This window comes from Carex rostrata, chromosome 18, assembly GCF_964058835.1.
Source record: "Carex rostrata chromosome 18, lpCarRost1.2, whole genome shotgun sequence".
Classification (NCBI taxonomy): domain Eukaryota; kingdom Viridiplantae; phylum Streptophyta; class Magnoliopsida; order Poales; family Cyperaceae; genus Carex; species Carex rostrata.
The window spans coordinates 2,226,026-2,243,079 of NC_135935.1; the positions used below are offsets into that span (position 1 = coordinate 2,226,026).

At 35.0% G+C, this 17,054-nt stretch overlaps 2 protein-coding genes across 5 annotated transcripts; one reads left to right on the forward strand and one right to left on the reverse strand.

Moving 5' to 3' along the window:
* Nucleotides 1-407: 407 nt before the first annotated feature.
* Nucleotides 408-8,015, reverse strand: LOC144569072 (amino-terminal region of chorein). 4 transcript variants are annotated; one of them, XM_078319250.1, is made up of 20 exons: nucleotides 7,638-8,015; nucleotides 7,458-7,546; nucleotides 7,231-7,340; nucleotides 7,101-7,155; nucleotides 6,104-6,192; nucleotides 5,805-5,871; nucleotides 5,646-5,708; nucleotides 5,403-5,570; nucleotides 5,231-5,324; nucleotides 5,057-5,136; nucleotides 4,900-4,975; nucleotides 4,749-4,792; nucleotides 4,589-4,656; nucleotides 4,190-4,275; nucleotides 3,908-4,065; nucleotides 2,488-3,817; nucleotides 2,118-2,380; nucleotides 1,671-1,874; nucleotides 1,438-1,594; nucleotides 408-1,055 (listed from the first exon to the last, which is right to left on the reverse strand). In XM_078319250.1, the coding sequence occupies exons 1-20, from the start codon at nucleotides 7,747-7,749 to the stop codon at nucleotides 751-753; spliced, it is 3,618 nt and encodes a 1,205-aa protein (XP_078175376.1). In that variant the 5' UTR covers nucleotides 7,750-8,015; the 3' UTR covers nucleotides 408-750. The 4 variants fall into 4 exon arrangements, with proteins under 4 accessions (XP_078175376.1, XP_078175378.1, XP_078175377.1 ...); XM_078319252.1 differs by lacking the exon at nucleotides 7,638-8,015 and having other exon boundaries at nucleotides 7,101-7,148; nucleotides 7,231-7,330; nucleotides 7,458-7,526; XM_078319251.1 differs by lacking the exon at nucleotides 7,638-8,015 and having other exon boundaries at nucleotides 7,231-7,330; nucleotides 7,458-7,525.
* A 5,886-nt stretch (nucleotides 8,016-13,901) lies between these two features.
* CYCP2;1 (cyclin p2;1) lies at nucleotides 13,902-15,122 on the forward strand. The gene is made up of 3 exons (XM_078320295.1): nucleotides 13,902-14,250; nucleotides 14,344-14,517; nucleotides 14,681-15,122. Exons 1-3 carry the CDS (start codon nucleotides 14,045-14,047, stop codon nucleotides 15,006-15,008), a joined length of 708 nt encoding a protein of 235 aa, XP_078176421.1. The 5' UTR covers nucleotides 13,902-14,044; the 3' UTR covers nucleotides 15,009-15,122.
* The last annotated feature ends 1,932 nt before the right edge of the window (nucleotides 15,123-17,054 follow it).

Below are 17,054 nucleotides of genomic sequence, written 5' to 3' on the forward strand. Positions count from 1 at the left end.
ATGATCTTGGGGACAAATCACATTTTTACATTTCTATGTTTTTAATTTAAAAATCACACACGCATGAACATAATGCATTGTATTGGGATGAAGAAACAGACACCTTGTCATATATATTGTGTATTGTGTAGTCCATATTCAAAAAGTATGTAGTACTAATCAATTATCAATTTGGACATGATTCAGTAAATCTACTATATTTCTGATGCGTGTCAAATTATTTGAAACTTTATGATGCTAGATTCAGCTTGAAAGTAAATTTATACCAGTTCTGCACAACATGCTCTGAATTAAATTACGTCTTGTATTAAATTTTTTTGGTACCCGATAGTTTTTAAATCAGCCTCATTCGGGGACTAATATCAAAGTATATTATGTCATAAATAACACGAAAGAAAATTCCCCGGAAAAAAAAAATCTGCTTTGATATCAATAGTGTAATAACAGGTTTGCATTTTGCACATCATAATTACATCTTACAAATCATACTCAGTAATTACAATACCTTACTAAATAATTCAAATTACAATACTTCAAATGCCCAACCCTTACCTAGAAATGAATATTTAAGTTCTATATTTTGTAATGCAATTCAAAACTTTGTTTTGGCTCCCTCCAGAAAATAAACTTGAACAGACATAACAACAAAATTTCCTGTACCTACAACCTACTTGTTTTATAGCACCCTGATATACTGTTATATGCCCAACAGGCTTAAGAAATATATACTATCACATTTGAACTTATAAATTAAATCATACCATGAAGTCTAGACAACAGCATCTGCATGTTTTCGAGCTTTTGATTGAACTCTTTACTTTCATTTACAAGCCTGGAATCATCTGAGCTACTCATCTTTGATACGAGGGATGTACACTTGGCATGTGTATCAGAGATCTCAGATTCTAACAAAGTAATAATTTCTTCTAATGTGCCACTAGTGCCTTCTCTCGATAGTTTGGATGTAGGAGTTGAGGGTGTGAAGTTTATACTGCCAAAGCTACTCTGTCTACTCAATTTTCTAGGTGTCAAAACTCTATCCACACCGCCACTTCCTGAAAATCAATTTATAAACATTTTCAGGATGTGTCAATTGACTTTCGAAATTCTAAAAACATAAATTTTTTCCACAACATTGATAATTACACCTGATAATTACCTATTAGCAAACAATAAAGGTATTTTGTATATCTCAGGAATCACAACCAACCGACAAAACTTGAATGTGTTTTTTTTTTTTTTTAATTGCCCAAATTCAACTGAATCAAGCTCCGCAAATTAACATGATGTGTACTTGTATAATCTTTCATTAAAAATCAAGAGCTATTTACTCATTTGCCTATTTAACCCTACTTCCAATTTATCGGTGCAAATTAATAATAATGTCAGGTGTTTGGTTTGTAGGTCAAATTTGCACAAAAATATTGAAAATAATACCGATGCTGCTGAGTTGGTCCAAGGTAGCCTGGCCCAGGGACTTGTCAAGCTTTAGTAATTTTAGAATCGCAGCTGTAATTCGTCCCATTGAATCAGCCTCTGCTCTACATAACTCAACAAGGTGCTCTATTTCATCCTTGGTGGCAACTGCCTCTATCTGTCATATTATATCATAAAAAATTGAAATAAAAGATTCATTTGCAGATAATTTACTACTAGGCTTTTGCATTTACCGGTTGTTTGACAGAGAACTTGATATTCTCGACTGTCCACATGGCAGATTCATCGGTCAAATCAGGAGAGTTGATAACAGTGGCTTCTATATCTACTCCTTCCATACTTTCTGCCCCTGTATCTATTTTAGCATTTGTTGTATTTTCTTGTAATATCTTGCTTTTGTGGCGCGGTTTAATTGCTTGAAGGCCTTCCACTCCAACCTAGAACATCCATTAAAAGCACATCAAGATTTCCATTTTTAAACTAGTAAAAACATCATGCTCGGCAATTTTGCAAGATTCTTTTTGGAGTAATTTTCTAAATTATTAGCCCCACTGTGTTCCTTTGTATTATCAGTGTGCGTCTGTGGTTTTTATGGTCCAGCGAAGTTATGTGATTTATCAATTGGGTTAATTCATATTATGAACAATATATAACGAAAGTAGACTTTAAGAGAAGATTACCAAAAAAGTGTCTACAGGAAACTGTTTTGTGCTGCTCAGATTAGTACTGTTGGATTTATCACTACTCTTTCCTGACATGTGAAGGGTCCGGAAGGTCGTGTGCCAGCACTTCTCTTCTCTTCCAATTATGTCACTGACACGTGGGGACAAACCATAAGAGAGTTCATCTGACCCTTCGAGTGCGAACAGCCAATTTCTCAACTCAATTGAAACATCAAGATCGTCTGGTATACCCAACTCCAATTGTCCACCATGATTACCCTCTATAGAAATTAGAGAAGAAGAAAAATAATAAGAAACAGTCAAAAAAGAAAAACACAAAAAAGGAGATATATAAACTTATGAGAATAAAACAATAAATTCCAAATACCGTGTTTCTGTGAATGGACATGTGGAGATGATTTGAAAAGCTTAGCAAGTGGGCCAGATGATAAATCCCTAACTCCTTTCAACAAGCCTTCACCAGGCCCACCATCAGGACCTAGAATTCCAAATCGGTGCAGTAGTGATTCTGCATAACTCATTCCCCCTCCAAGCCTTACTCCTGATACCTTAGCACTAACATTCAAACTATGATATTCTAAATCTTGCTCAACATTATGTGGCAGCACATGCACCACAGTCACATCAAGAAAATTGTCTGGTTTCCTTTTCAGGCTAGTACTCTTATTGTTGTTATCAACCCAAAAAACCGCTCTCATTTTAGGAAATGGATTTGTGCCATTTGGGATCATGGACATATTGCTAAACCCATTTTCAAAAGGAGTTGAAGTTTCTACTTCTCCCTCTAAACAATTTATAGAAACTGATTTCCATAGTAAGTCTGTTGAAACTGCAAAAGCGCCACCTAGTGTACGATGTGACACTTTCAAAAAGAGGTCAGTCCCGCAAAATTGAACTAACGGTGTGCCTTGCGTGTCTCCAAATGATGTATTCAAGAAGTTCAGTTCAAGCCCGTCCATGAATAGGCTAACAGCAGTGTCACTAGGTAAATTCTTAAATTTATCCCCTTGAAGATCACTATTTGCTACTTGTTTCTTACCTTTACCAGCTTTTGTTATTTTTTCTCCTACTAGCCCAAAATATGAATACAGGTCTAGGACAAAAAATAGTTGTTCGACCGAGGTATTTGATATGTACCTCCCACAAGCAACGCCAATTCTAACAATACCATCCGGTGGAGGCATCTCTACAAGTGGGCTCCCATCTGCAGTCACCATAGCAGCTTCAAATCTTGCATCCTTTAATTCTACACATTTCCACAAGCCTGCTGGACCCTTAGTATTCTTTTCTTCTCCCTCTCTCTCACCACTGGAGGTCTCCAGTGAAAGACTGAGAGTTGAGGCCCCTACTGCCCATTTCCTCTGACTAGCATCTATTGGTTGAAACTCCCATAGTGCAAAACAAGATGGATCTTTCTCTAAATTGAGTAAGGGACATTTAAGGGAAGGGGATTGGGAGATCAAAAGCTCCTCAACATGAAGTCTGGCACCAGAGAAGGACACGTGTGAGAGGCTGTCTTCTTTGGGAGTGCCATTTGAAAACTTAGCATTGTCTAAAGGAATAGAAAGGTCGAATTCTTTTAAAATGAGCTGTAAAGAGTCGATCGATGAGTCCGGGAGTACAGAACCTCGGCTGACTACAATACCATCAGATAGGAAAGATGAGATTCTCATGCAAGCTTCTTCTTTGAGTGTTATCTGGGTTGTATAAAACAAATTGTCAAAAAAATATGAATAACAATGTCAGTAAAATACAAATAATCTGTATGCATATGATAGAGGATTTACCATTAAAGGTTGGCAAGTAATGACAGACTGAGAAGCAAACTTAGGGGGAAGAGGTGAAGGATTTATCTGGAGAGAGTATAGGCAAATTAGAGGCACTCCTGCAGCAGATTGCAGCAGCTCGTTTTCTAGCGGATATATTGGAGGGCAGAAATTTTGTCCTATTACAGAAAAATAAAAAATAAAGTACGAGTTGAAAAGTATAACTAGCTGCATTTGTGATAAATTTTAAGTTTGGATGTCCAATTCAACATAATAAGAAAATTCTTTTGAAAAAGCAAGTACCAAATTCAGGCACAGGAGGAGATTCTGGGGTAGATGCTGTCATGGATGGTTGTACCAATGTGCAAGGAGGCCGGGAAAAGGTATCCCTGCATAAAATATAACAAGCCTCTTTAATTTGATTCCTCTCACTTTTTAATATATAACATAGACAAATCAGTGGTGTAACAGCGCCACATAATACAGCTATGTTCATGTCTTTTAGAGGAAACTATATGCCTGACATGAGTTGCCCCTTAACAAAAACTACATGCCAGTATGGGTTTCGGAAGAATTCCTTACATCTCATGAGGCAGTTTTAACTTATATTTCAAAGAAATAAAATAACATCTATGTTTCAAAAGCTCAGAAATATAACAGAAAAAATAGTAAGATACACAACAATATCTGAACAGACAATACCTCAGAAAAAGCCCACCAACCTTAATGCATGTGAAGTTCTTTGCACATTCACCATATGACACACTAGACTGCACAAACCATAATTAACATTAAACAATTTAAAACCAACTGTAGTAGTAGTAGTAGCAGTAGTAGTAACACGAGCAGGAAATGAACTTACCCTAGAGAAAAAGAGGGACTGCATTAAGAGTTCTAGCTGAAACTCTGGCAAGGAAAAAGAAATTTTGATTAAGAAAAACCGTCAACTTGCAATATGCATTAGTTCATGGGACCAATTAAAGGGCAAAAACATCAGCGAAAAAAAAACTAACCAGCATCTTTGATGCAAAAAAATATATGATCAACAAGGATTGAAACCAAAGAACATCCTGCAGCTTCTGTACTACGCTGCTTACAAAACAGACAAAGTAAATACAGAACCATATAAATTTGGTGAGCAGAGATAAAGAGGGAAGGGGTATGAGAAACCTGTTGAGCCTTAGGGTCCACATCGCCTCTGTTTAGGCAGACATACAACCCAGTCATGAATCGAAGAAGTGCTCTTAGACCTACCGAATATTGTATTAAAAAAAAAAATTACTGAAAAATCAAACCAAAGCAAATAATCTAAAATATGATTCATTAAAATAACATGGTATTTACCAGGTTCACTTAAAGCAGGACAAACAGCTTCTGTTATATGCAACTGAACTTCAAGCCCAAGTGGGCTATTCTGCTCTGTCCTTTGCACTGTTATCTGAAATTAAAATATCCTCAGAAATGCAGTTAAAAGAAAATCACTAGACTACAGTAGGTAATTGTCATATATACACACTTTAGCCTCGCCAGAGATGCCTTCTAGGAACCTTTCTCCTCCAAAGAACATTCGTTTCGCCCCATCATCATCTCTCCCGTTACCGCCATTAGAAGAGTTGAAGAGTGCATCAGTGAACATGTCAGGGTGCGGTAAGAGGTCTATCGATAGTGACTCCCACTCCAATTTCTGCATTTAGGAATAAAAGTTTGAGGGTTCTGAAAAACTAGGATATTATTAAACTAAAGTGAGATCAAAGCATACCTTGAAGACATATATGTATCCTGTATTGTTCGAGAAATCTCTTGCTTCTTTCAAATTGACTACCTGCAAAAATTAACAATAAATCAGCTTATCTTATTTATCTTAATGTCATAAATAACAAACTGCACAAATTTGAAAGCAAAAAAAGAATCTAAGTACCTCCCAATTTTCATTTGTGGTATACAAAATGAGGTTCCGGATTGTAATGGATGCCAGTGGTGGTGACCTGGAAAAGAAATGATAATGGTGCAAGGTTTTCCAAATGTTCTATAAAGATATTGTTACATACTTCCTCTTATTTGTCAGTACAGTTGTTTCTCTTTGAGACTTTCTAATAGGTTTGCAGACATTGAGACTTCCATTAAGCTTAAAGAAAAAGAATTTTATTTTTAAGTATTATATTTTTTTCCAAAACAAAAAGGACCAAATTTGAGAGTTTGTGAAGAAAAAAAGAGTACCAGGTGGCACCACCTTCACGGCGGGAACCGCCTCGGGTTTCAAGCATAAGGTTAACAACACCCACTTGCACAGTCATCCCGTCTGCTATCTGTAAGTAGTGATAAATGCCGCTATTAGTACAACCTTAACCTATCTTTTCGCATTATTACCTAATATTGTACTTCTATTTGCAAAAAGGACGAGGATCCAAATACCATCACTTTTTGTACCATACTCATGCCTCCACTTATTAAAGAATTTAACAATAAAAAGGAGCAAACCCCCAATACATAATAAATCTGGTAACCATGTGTTCCACAACACTTTCATTATGCATATGTACAAGAATATGACAATTTGGTTTTGTTTTTGTGGACATTAAAAGGTTTGTGAAAAAAAAAAAAAGATGTGGACGAACTACATGGTTTTTTTGGTGCTCTTGATTCCTATAGAAATGAAGCTAAAACTTCAGAATCTTTTATATTTGCATTAAAAAAGTGATACAGACCATATTAGACGGCTCATTTGTCTATTTTGAGTTTCAGGACTTGTTTCAGTTATCAATTTTTAAAATAGGAGAGGCATGATGGACATAGAATTCTCTTGCAAGTAGTAATCGCATTGCAGAAATACCTACATTTCTGAAGTTCCCAAAATAAACCCAACAATTTTGGGTCATTCGCTTGCAAATAGATCAAGCAGAAACTGATGAAATCACCCTTAACATTTTAAGACAAGGTAATCTCTCCATGCATAAAACTCAAACCCAACATCCTAGGCAGTTTCCTTCACTTTTAGTTTAGGTTTACCATTATAAGCAACTTATCAGGATTGAGAGAAAAAGTAGTCAGTATTCAATAGAAGTATCTTTTGTATCAGCGCTTGGGAATTAACTGCAAAGACTTAAAAGATATGCTGATGCAAATACATAAATATTGAAATTTCTTTGCAAAATCCAGAAAAAGTTCGATTAGAATTTAGGACGATGAAATCCAAATCTAAAATCAAGCCATTTACCTTATCAGAATACCCATATCCACTTCCTTTTGTCGATGCTGTAGGTGTCTGAGCACTAGAAAAGATCAATATACAGAATTATTACAACTAACTTTCAATGATATTTAAAAAAATTAACTACCAAACTAACCTTCTCGGGCTCTTTAGATTGTCAGAGTCGGCATTTTCCTCCAAAACAAGGTCAAGCTTATCGATCTGCACAACTATCGGCTCCACTTGCACATTTGAAACTGAAGGAAGCTATAAAATTGAAGAAAATTAAAACCAACTTCCTAATATGTTACAGCTTTTCCACTTTCTTACTAATCCTACATCATAATTAGCATTGCAGGAAGAAAAAAGTAAATAAAATCATACCGTTATTTCAAGCTTTCCAACTCGGGCAGTGGTCACATTAAGAGCAGGAGGTAATCCAAGGCTAGAATGCAACGCATCACCGTTTATTTCTACATCACATCCGAATTTCGAAGTCACAACAGACAATCAAGCAAAATTTTGCATAAGAACAAAACCATTTCGAAAAAAATGATGAAGAACCTAGATTGGAGAGCTGCCCAGTGCGACCCTGAAGCTTGAACTGGTCGCGAGAGAAGGATTTTAGCCAGTATTTGAGTGTGTACTCCAGCGCTCGAGCTATGATCGACTCCATTGCGGCCACCACAGCGTCTAGAAACTTCTAGTAGTTTGCAGATGATTTTAGATCCAGTGAATTCTCCGATTCTCGCCGAGAGAGATCGGAGAAGAGAGAGAGAGATGGGCTGGGAATGGGATAGCGAGGGGGACAAGAAAAGTTCTCTCTTTTGCTATTTTACATATCCACCCTTATAGAAGTTCTTGCTTCAATATTAGTTTTCCAAGTAGCTTTTCATATATACTTTGCCAATGAAAATGTTGTGTCATTAAATTAACTTTTGTAACGGTAACGATAAGCAAAGTACACTAGTGTTATCTGGCATATCACTCAAAACAAATTGACATCGAATATACGGTAATAATTGAAGGATGTAAATTTGCAAAAGCACAAATTGGAAGGTGTACAATGAAACAACTTTTCTTTTCCCGGGGTTTTACATTTTCCATCTGAAGTCTTGCAGATCGTCGGCTGAAAGAATCTCACAAGATTACAGCTGTTGGTGATAGCTACAAATCGTCGGGGACTCGGGGTTTTTCCCCTAAAAAGAGAGAGAGAGAGACTCGGGGTTTTCAATTTTGCGATCGCATTTTTTTTAATTAAATTACCACTATAATAATTTAATAATTAATTTTTTATTAATTTCAAAATATTTTATTTGAGATTGCTGGCAAAAATAATTAATTGATAATATTGACAATCTTTTAATTGCTAATATCACATTTTTCAAATTGGTACTTGCAAAATCTTTGCACCTTCTTACATGGGAGAATTCATGTATACCCCTCAAAAACTTCAAAATTACGTATTTTCCTCTCTAAATTAAATCTCATTTTAAATTTATAAAATATCCATCTTACTATTTATTAAAAGCATAAAAAAATTATAGTTTGTTTAAGGAAAATGTCAATCTTATATTTGATCGGTTTTTGAGGGCAAAATGGGTAGTTTATAAATGGTAAAGGGTGCAATGGATATCTGATTTTCGAGAGCAAATAGATATTTTACTAGAGGAGAGATCCAATTACACCATTTTATGGTGACACATTTTGACATCATTATACTTATAAGTTATTTTCGCAATTTTATATTCCCAACAGTCCATCCGAATCGTTCAACATGATGGTGATATTAAAATGTGATTGGAGACCAAATTTTGCATTTTTTTTTTATTTATTTTACTATTTATTAAGATATGTACAAACATGTTTTTAAATCAATTTTGGACTATTGAAAAATAATAATTTTCAAAAATTCTAGAAAAATAGTAAATGATTTCCAAAAAAATATAAAATTTGGTCTCCAAGCACATTTTAATATGAAGTTCGTGTTGAACGGTTCAGATCAACTATTTGGACTTTGAAATCACAAAAATAACTTATAAATATATAGTGTCAAGATGTGTCACTATAAAATAGTGTAATTGGATCCCTCCTCATTTTACAAAATGGAAAAGGTATAATGAGAATATTATAAGACTGACATTTTTTAAATCAACAACAGGCGCATAGCGGTCAATTGGAATAAAATTAGTTACAATTTTTTTATGATTTTAATAAATGATAAAATGGGTGTGATACATTTATCAGAATTTGGATAAAATTGGATAAAATTTAAGCAAACTAGTTACAATCATTCTATCAAAATTATTACCATTTTTTTATGATTTTTTATGATTTTAATCAACAACAGCCTCTAAATTTATCAGATTGAAATAAATTTAGGATGTGATATTATCGAAACATTTATCAAAATTTACCTAAAAATTATAAAATTTCATCCCAAACAATATTTTAGTACGGATAACATATTAAGCGGCTCAGATCGATAGTTTAAACTTTAAAAATGAAAATATAAAATATGAGGTATAATGAGGCATGTCAGACTATGACATGTGCCAATAATTTTATTACTCAAAATCGGGATGAGACAGTAGTATAATTAGCTAAAAGAAGATATTTTAATATTGTAGTTACTCAAAGTTGAGAGTTTAAACAGTTCTTATGACTGTGCAATTTCTGCGAAGCATTTGAAAAAAAAAAAAAATAAACAATTTTTTTAACTGAATGTATATTTTCATGATTTGGATGTAATAAGTTTGCAATAGCAAGGCGCGTGCTTATTGGCCATCGCACGTTGTGCTGCACATGCGGCGTGGAATTACGAATTGTTGGGTAAATTTCGCTGGAGGTCACTAAACTTTGTTATTTGTCACGAATTGGTCATTCAACTTTGATTTGTCTCTTTTGAGTCACTCAACTTTGTTATTTGTCCCAATCAAGTCACTCAACGTTTTCCATCCAAATTTTTAACGGAATATTCCTATTCCGTCCAAAAAATTAACGGAATATATCCATTCCTTCCAAAATTTTAACGGAATTAGCATATTTCATCTAAAAAACTAACGGAATTAGCATATTCCGTTAAAAATTTGGATGGAAAACGTTGAGTGACTTGATTGGAACAAATAACAAAGTTGAGTGACTCAAAAGGGACAAATCAAAGTTGAGTGACCAATTCGTGACAAATAACAAAGTTTAGTGACCTCCAGCGAAATTTACCCCGAATTGTTGATAATTTATAGGGTTTTTTTTTTCAGATTTAAAGAAGGCGTGCGAATCGTAAAGTCACCTGCTCTCCTCTGTATGGTCCGCGAGCAATGCAGTGTCGGCAGGATACTCAAATCAATAGCAGGGAATTCTTAAATGAAAATATTACAATTGCACCCTCGAATATTTCTCATGCATATTTGATTATTTTTTCAAAAGAAATAAAAATAAATAATGTCTATTTCAGTTCATCGAGCGTGCATTCCAACTAAAATTAGCATCTATTCTAGCTTAAACAAATGTGTTTTGTGAAATGTTCAGTAATGAATTTAGAAGTCTTATTTTTTTTTTTCTAATTAGAGAATCGGAGATCAAATTATTTAAAATTATTTTTAAGCTCGTGTTACTACAACAACAATAACAAAAAAATTATTCAGATTTTGAACTCATTGACCTCGATATGAGGACGTATATATTTGCTACTGGATCAAAGGTTAATTCTTAAATTTAAAAGTCTCTTAATAGTTATTAAGATGTATTTTGACTTTATCAATATGTATTATAGCTTACTATTTTCACTTTAAATAAATAAGTATTCATTTCAGCTAAAAAGAGTGTACAGTGTAGCTGCTGAATTCAACATTTATTTTTGGCTGAGATGAGTGCGAGTTTTATAGATTTAACAAACATTGGATATTTGAAAGACTTAAAGATTTTTTTTTTAATTTCTTATTTTTCTAGTACATTGTGTCGGGACAGTAAAAATATATATTTTTAACTAGATAATGGATGATTTTTAATAGAGAAACCAAATTTTAAGCACGGAGCTTTAAATTTAGAATGACAACAGTAAAAAAAAATTCTTAACTAAATAAATAAAAGTGCATTAACAACATAATTAGTACAACGATTTTTTTTATTTTTCTATTTAACATTTTAAAAAAACTCACTAATACTTTAGATTATTGAAATTACATTGTCTAAAAAAAAACTCATGCATTTTGTTAGCAAAAACTTTACAAGTATGAAATAAAATAATCTGATCTGAACTCATGCATTTCGTTCAAGCTAAATTTTGGAAAGTCCAAATAGTCAATCCGAATCGCTCAACACGATCTTCATATTAAAATATGATGGGAGACCAAATGTTATATCTATTGGAATTTGTATATTATTTTTAAATAGATATGAAATTCACTTTTTGTGGATGAACAATCATCAACAAAAAAGTGAATTTCATATCTATCTAAAATTATAGCAAAATAATTTCAAAAAAAATAAAATTTAGTCTTTAAGTACATTTTAATTTAGAGATTATGTTTATTGGTTCAGATCGACTGTTTAACCTTTAAAATATAGATAAATAATAGGAGGTACGATAAGACATGAAAAACACGAGATATTTGAACCATTCTTTTTTTTTTTTTTTGAAAACCTTTGCAGAAGCTGCGAAGTCGTGAGGGGGAATCGAATTCTCAACCTTTGGATACAACAACTCTAGGACTTTTTCTTAGTCAATTGTGCTACCTCCTCTTTCGATATTTGAACCATTCTCATTTCTAAATACATACGTTCAAACGATTCAAAATGCATACGTTCAGATTTACTCCTTTAAATGAAAATTGACCCCAATCGAGTTCAGTTTTATTTTAATTCGATTCTGTTTGTAAACGATGGGAATTGGGGGCAGCATTTTAGAAAGTTAAAAGGGGTATGCTGTCCATTTGTGAAAAGAATATTACGCTTCTTTTCTTTTTAATAAAACATACCTACGGCTTATGGCTTTAGAAAAAAAAGAAAGACAAAAGGCTATAGATCAGATCTTCTTTTCTCCTTTGTTTTTTTCTTATAGCACTGGACATATACAATACTGTATGTTAAATGTATGATGAATCACAAATATCCAGGACCACGAATAACCCCATGTATCAATTTCTTCTATGACCACTCACAACTATCGTTTGTTGGGGGTCGACATGTCAGCTTCTCACCACAGGTGAGGTACTTCAGCGCATGTCGTAGATAATCTGAACTACTTCTCCGTGGGTATCCAATATTTTTATCATGGGATCCAATACTGTGGGCCTCCACTAAAGCACATGGCGCCGTAGCTCCTGCACGTGCGATCTGTGCGCTTTCGTACCTGAAGGTTCTTCGTTCCGACTGAATTTTTGTCACACATTCCAATAACTGACATGTTACAATACAAGTCGCTGAAATCCGACTCTTTACTTTTGCATTGCAGGATATTTAGATCCTCCGTTCAGCGAAGAAAAATTGATATTTCAAAACTAGATTAGTTTCACCTAAACAATATAATGGACCGTTATTTACGACACGGCCCAATTTAAACGGTTGCCTATTGGGTCATGCATATTTGACCAGGGCTTTGTTCGGAAAGGCACTACTCACGGAGTCACGGTCACGGAAGAGGAGATATGGCATCTGAATGAAATTTGCTCCTGAAGCATAAACATTCAATTAGTACTCTTTATTAAGAAAAGCAAAATGTATGACTCTTTTACTTTTGTTTTTGGTATCCAATCTGGATACCATCATAAGAAGTATTTTGATTTCAATATGAAATCGGTGGCACACCCACTACTTTTCAAAAAAAATATTAAGAAAAGCAAAACACCATGGCGATCTTTACATAACTCTTTTCTTAGTGATGGGCATCAAATTGACGTAACGGATCAGCTACGGGTGTCTTTCTCTCTTCAGTGATAGAAGAGCAAGTGGTCTTCTATCTGTGTACAATAGATATATATTTCGTTTATGGTTTGATGTTTTTTTTTTGAGGAAAAATAGAGGTCTGGCCTCTATTATATTCATTGATTGTTACAACGGTCTTGTAACCTTGAAATTACAAAATAGTCCAACGCTATAGTTTGATGTTTTATGTGTTGTTTTGTGTTGTTTCTTGCCTCCTCTTCTTCTGCCTCTTCTCTTTTCGCTTCAATATGATTGTTATAAACTGGTTGATTTAGTTTCCAATTCGGTTTGATTCAGTGCATTCTCAGCTGATTGGTGACTGTCTTGATCTGATCGATTCAGTTCTCGATCCAATTTGGATTCAGTACCTTTTCGGCTGCAATATGCATACAGAGGCAACAATCTCTAGGCTCCTATGACTCCAATCAAGCAAAGATGAACTAATTGTGTCTCCACATGATGCGCATACCTCTATGCATTTTTGTTTGTTTACAGTTGTATGTTTTCACAGACACTCATTATCTAATCTTGTATAACTAGTTTGTATCTTTTTCAATCAATACAATCGCCTACGGCCTTTCAACACAGGAAAAAAAAAAGCAATTAGTACTCTTTATCAGTTACGATTGACGATTGCTTTTTTAACTGCCACGAATTTGGTTATCTGTTTCTTTTCTTCTTTTTTTCCTTTTGAATTTATCCCATAGGAAGAGTATCTGTGGTTATTGATGAACAGTAGTGGATATCTCTTCTCAAAATTCCTAGACAAATTCGTGTAAAATGTGGACCACTCAGCAAAGAAAGAAACAACAGAACCATGTCCTCTGGATGTACTTCGGCGAATATTTTTTCAATCAAAATCTTGAAATTATGAAGTCTGGATTTCATAATTGAACTGCTGGCCCTGTCACAAAATTTCGAATCTTATCCTTACGGAGTGTGACAGGCCCACCAACAGATACGTTTGACTAAACAAAGACATTTCCCCATGAATTAAATTGACATTTCAAAACTCATGAAGAAACACTCTGAATGAATACTATACCAAAATGGAGAGCGCCCCTACGACACCCGAATCACCTCCAATCGAGCTCCTTATGTTGTCGAATGCTCTTGAGCGGCTCGTGGCACGAAATAATCAGCTAACCTCTCAGTACTCAACCCAGGCACCCTCAGTTGACGTCAAATTGGACAACAAAAATTTCAGTTTAACAGCTTTCATGGCAACTCGTACACCAACCATAGCCTTACGGAGGTAATTGAAGAAATTGTACTATATCATTTTGCTGGTTTATTTTTATTTATAGAATATTGTATATTGACCAAAGTTTGTTCAATCATGGCATAGGTACTTGGAGCGGATTCACCGGTTTGCAGATCTGGATCCAGCATGTTTCATTGTTGCATATGTATACATTGATCGGACGGTCCATACGCATCCAGGTCTGATAGTGGTCTCGATGAATGTACACAGGTTAATGCTTGCAAGTTTGCTTGTTGCTTCCAAGGTGCTTGATGACCTGTATGTTATGCTGTGTTATGTCTCCTCATCTTTATTTATTATTTTTTTTTTATAAATTGTCTCCTCATCTTTAATTTAACCTCCAGTTATATAATAATTGATAACTTAATTAGCACCTAATAACAAGCGTAGCCTTGCTAATACCAGTTATATTGTTGCACAGGCATCACAACAATGCATTCTTTGCACGGATTGGAGGCATAAGCAATTTTGAACTAAACAAGCTAGAATTGGAATTACTGTTCCTGCTTAACTTCAGATTAACTGTCGCCTCAAGTGTTTTCCAGAGATACTACTCCCACATGGAGATGGAAATGTCCAGAACTTTTGTGATTGAGAAAAATTTGAATATCTATCCGGAGGATATAATATTGAAAGAAGATGATAAGAGATGGCCGAATGGTCTTAATCAGGTTAGCCTGACGAATGGGCCCCGCAGGCATTCTATGTCTCCAGCTCGGCATTCCTTTGATGTCCGATCAATAAATTAAGCATTACACTTTCCTTCTTTTGTTATGTCCTTCTTTACGAAAGGTTATGATTGTTTGCATGTTTGCTACTCTGAAAATGAAAGAAGTGTTAATATTTCATTGGAAATTTTAAAATTTTGTAGTCTGTCATATCTTTTTATTTTTTTTATTTTTTTTTTAAATGCTCGACAGAGGCTGTCGAGGTGTGCATAAATTACATTGGGGTCATGAGGCATGTGAAGTATTTAAAAAAAATTGCCAGGCAATTTTGTCATGGCTCGTCCAATACTACACCATATATAGATTTTTTTTGTACATCAGAATCTGTTGGGTCCCTCCTCATTTCAGCCCAATTGATTTGGACTAATTTTGGGTCAATTTAGTAGAGAGAGGGCTATATTAATATTTTTGTTAAGTCTAAGGTCTATTTTGTAAAAGAGGAATTTGAGCTGTCTTGATATTTCCTACAGGAGATTCTAGCGTATTCTACAAGTTTAGCCTCTTCCTCTTTGTTTTGTATGTCCTTCTTGAAAAAGATAATAGAGATAGGAAGAAAAAGAGAGAAATACACATGTTGTTTTAGAAAGCTGGTACAAGCCTTATAGTTATCTCTCTTTGTTTATCTCATATGATGAAAATGTGTGTGTATGGTTAGTAAGCATAAAACCTTGATATTCATCAGTTGAAAGTGTCTTTGTTTTCAGAATTTGTGTGAATGTTTTTGGTTGTTTTCAGTTTACTTTCTTGCTGAAAATTGGTGCTGATTTCTGCCTGCACCAGTACTGATACGATCCTATTTTTTTTGCTGCACACAAGGTGTTTGTGGTATTGCCTAAGTGAACCTAATTACTGGTACAAGGCAGCCCAACATCTGGTATCAGAGCTTAGGTTCTAGGGACAGCTGTGTGTAACCAATGGAATTAGTTTCTAGTGGCACCATGATAAAACTGACCTCTACCAATTACTCGATTTGGAAACCCCGAATGGAGGATTTGTTATATTGCAAAGATGCATATCATCCAGTTGAGGGAGATAGCAAGAAACCAACAACTGCAACTGATGATGATTGGAAAGTGAGCAACCGAAAGACCGTAGGTCTGATACGGCAATGGATTGATGATAGTGTATTTCATCATGTAGCTGCAGAGACCAATGCACACACATTATGGACGAAACTTGAGAGTTTGTATGAAAGAAAAACAGCTTAAAACAAAGCTTTTCTTATCCAAAAACTTGTTAACATGAAATACAAAGAGGGGACCTCGGTGACTGAACATCTGAGTCGGTTTCAGGATAGTATAAACCGATTGGTAGCCATGAAAATGGTCATAGATGAGGAGTTGCAAGCACTGATTCTATTGAGCTCTTTGCCCGACAGTTGGGAGACCCTTGTGGTGTCGCTCAGCAACTCGGCACCAAATGGGACTGTTACATTGAGTATGGTGAAGGACAACATGCTTAATGAAGAGTTGAGGCGAAAAGATCAAGGGATCTCTAACGAATCAGCAGCCTTTGTTATTGAAAACCGTGGGCGGAGCAAGTACAGAAATCCACACAATCAAGGCAGCCATGATAAATCAAAAGGGAGGTCAAAATCTCGTAAAGGGATTACATGTTACTACTGCCATAAGCCAGGCCACATGAAATCTGAATGTCGAAAGTTGAAAGAGAAATTTGAAAGGGGCAGAAAGGACCAATTCAGGGGCAAAGCCGTAGAAAATGAGAAAGATAGCAATGTTGCTGTTGCATGTGAAGGTGATGTGATCATTGTTTGTGGTGATGGTTTCGTTAACTTCACTTGTCAAGACTCCACTTGGATAGTTGATTCAGCAGCCTCGTTTCACGTCACTTCGCGGCGTGATTTGTTTACATCTTACACCAAAGGTGAATTTGGTTTGGTAAGAATGGGAAATAATGGGGTGTGCAAGATAGTTGGTATTGGAGATGTGAGTGTAGAAACCGATGTGGGGTGCAGATTACTTCTCAAAAATGTTCGACATGTGCCGGACGTGCGGCTGAATTTGATCTCTATCGGTGCTCTAGATGATGAGGGGTTCCATAACCATT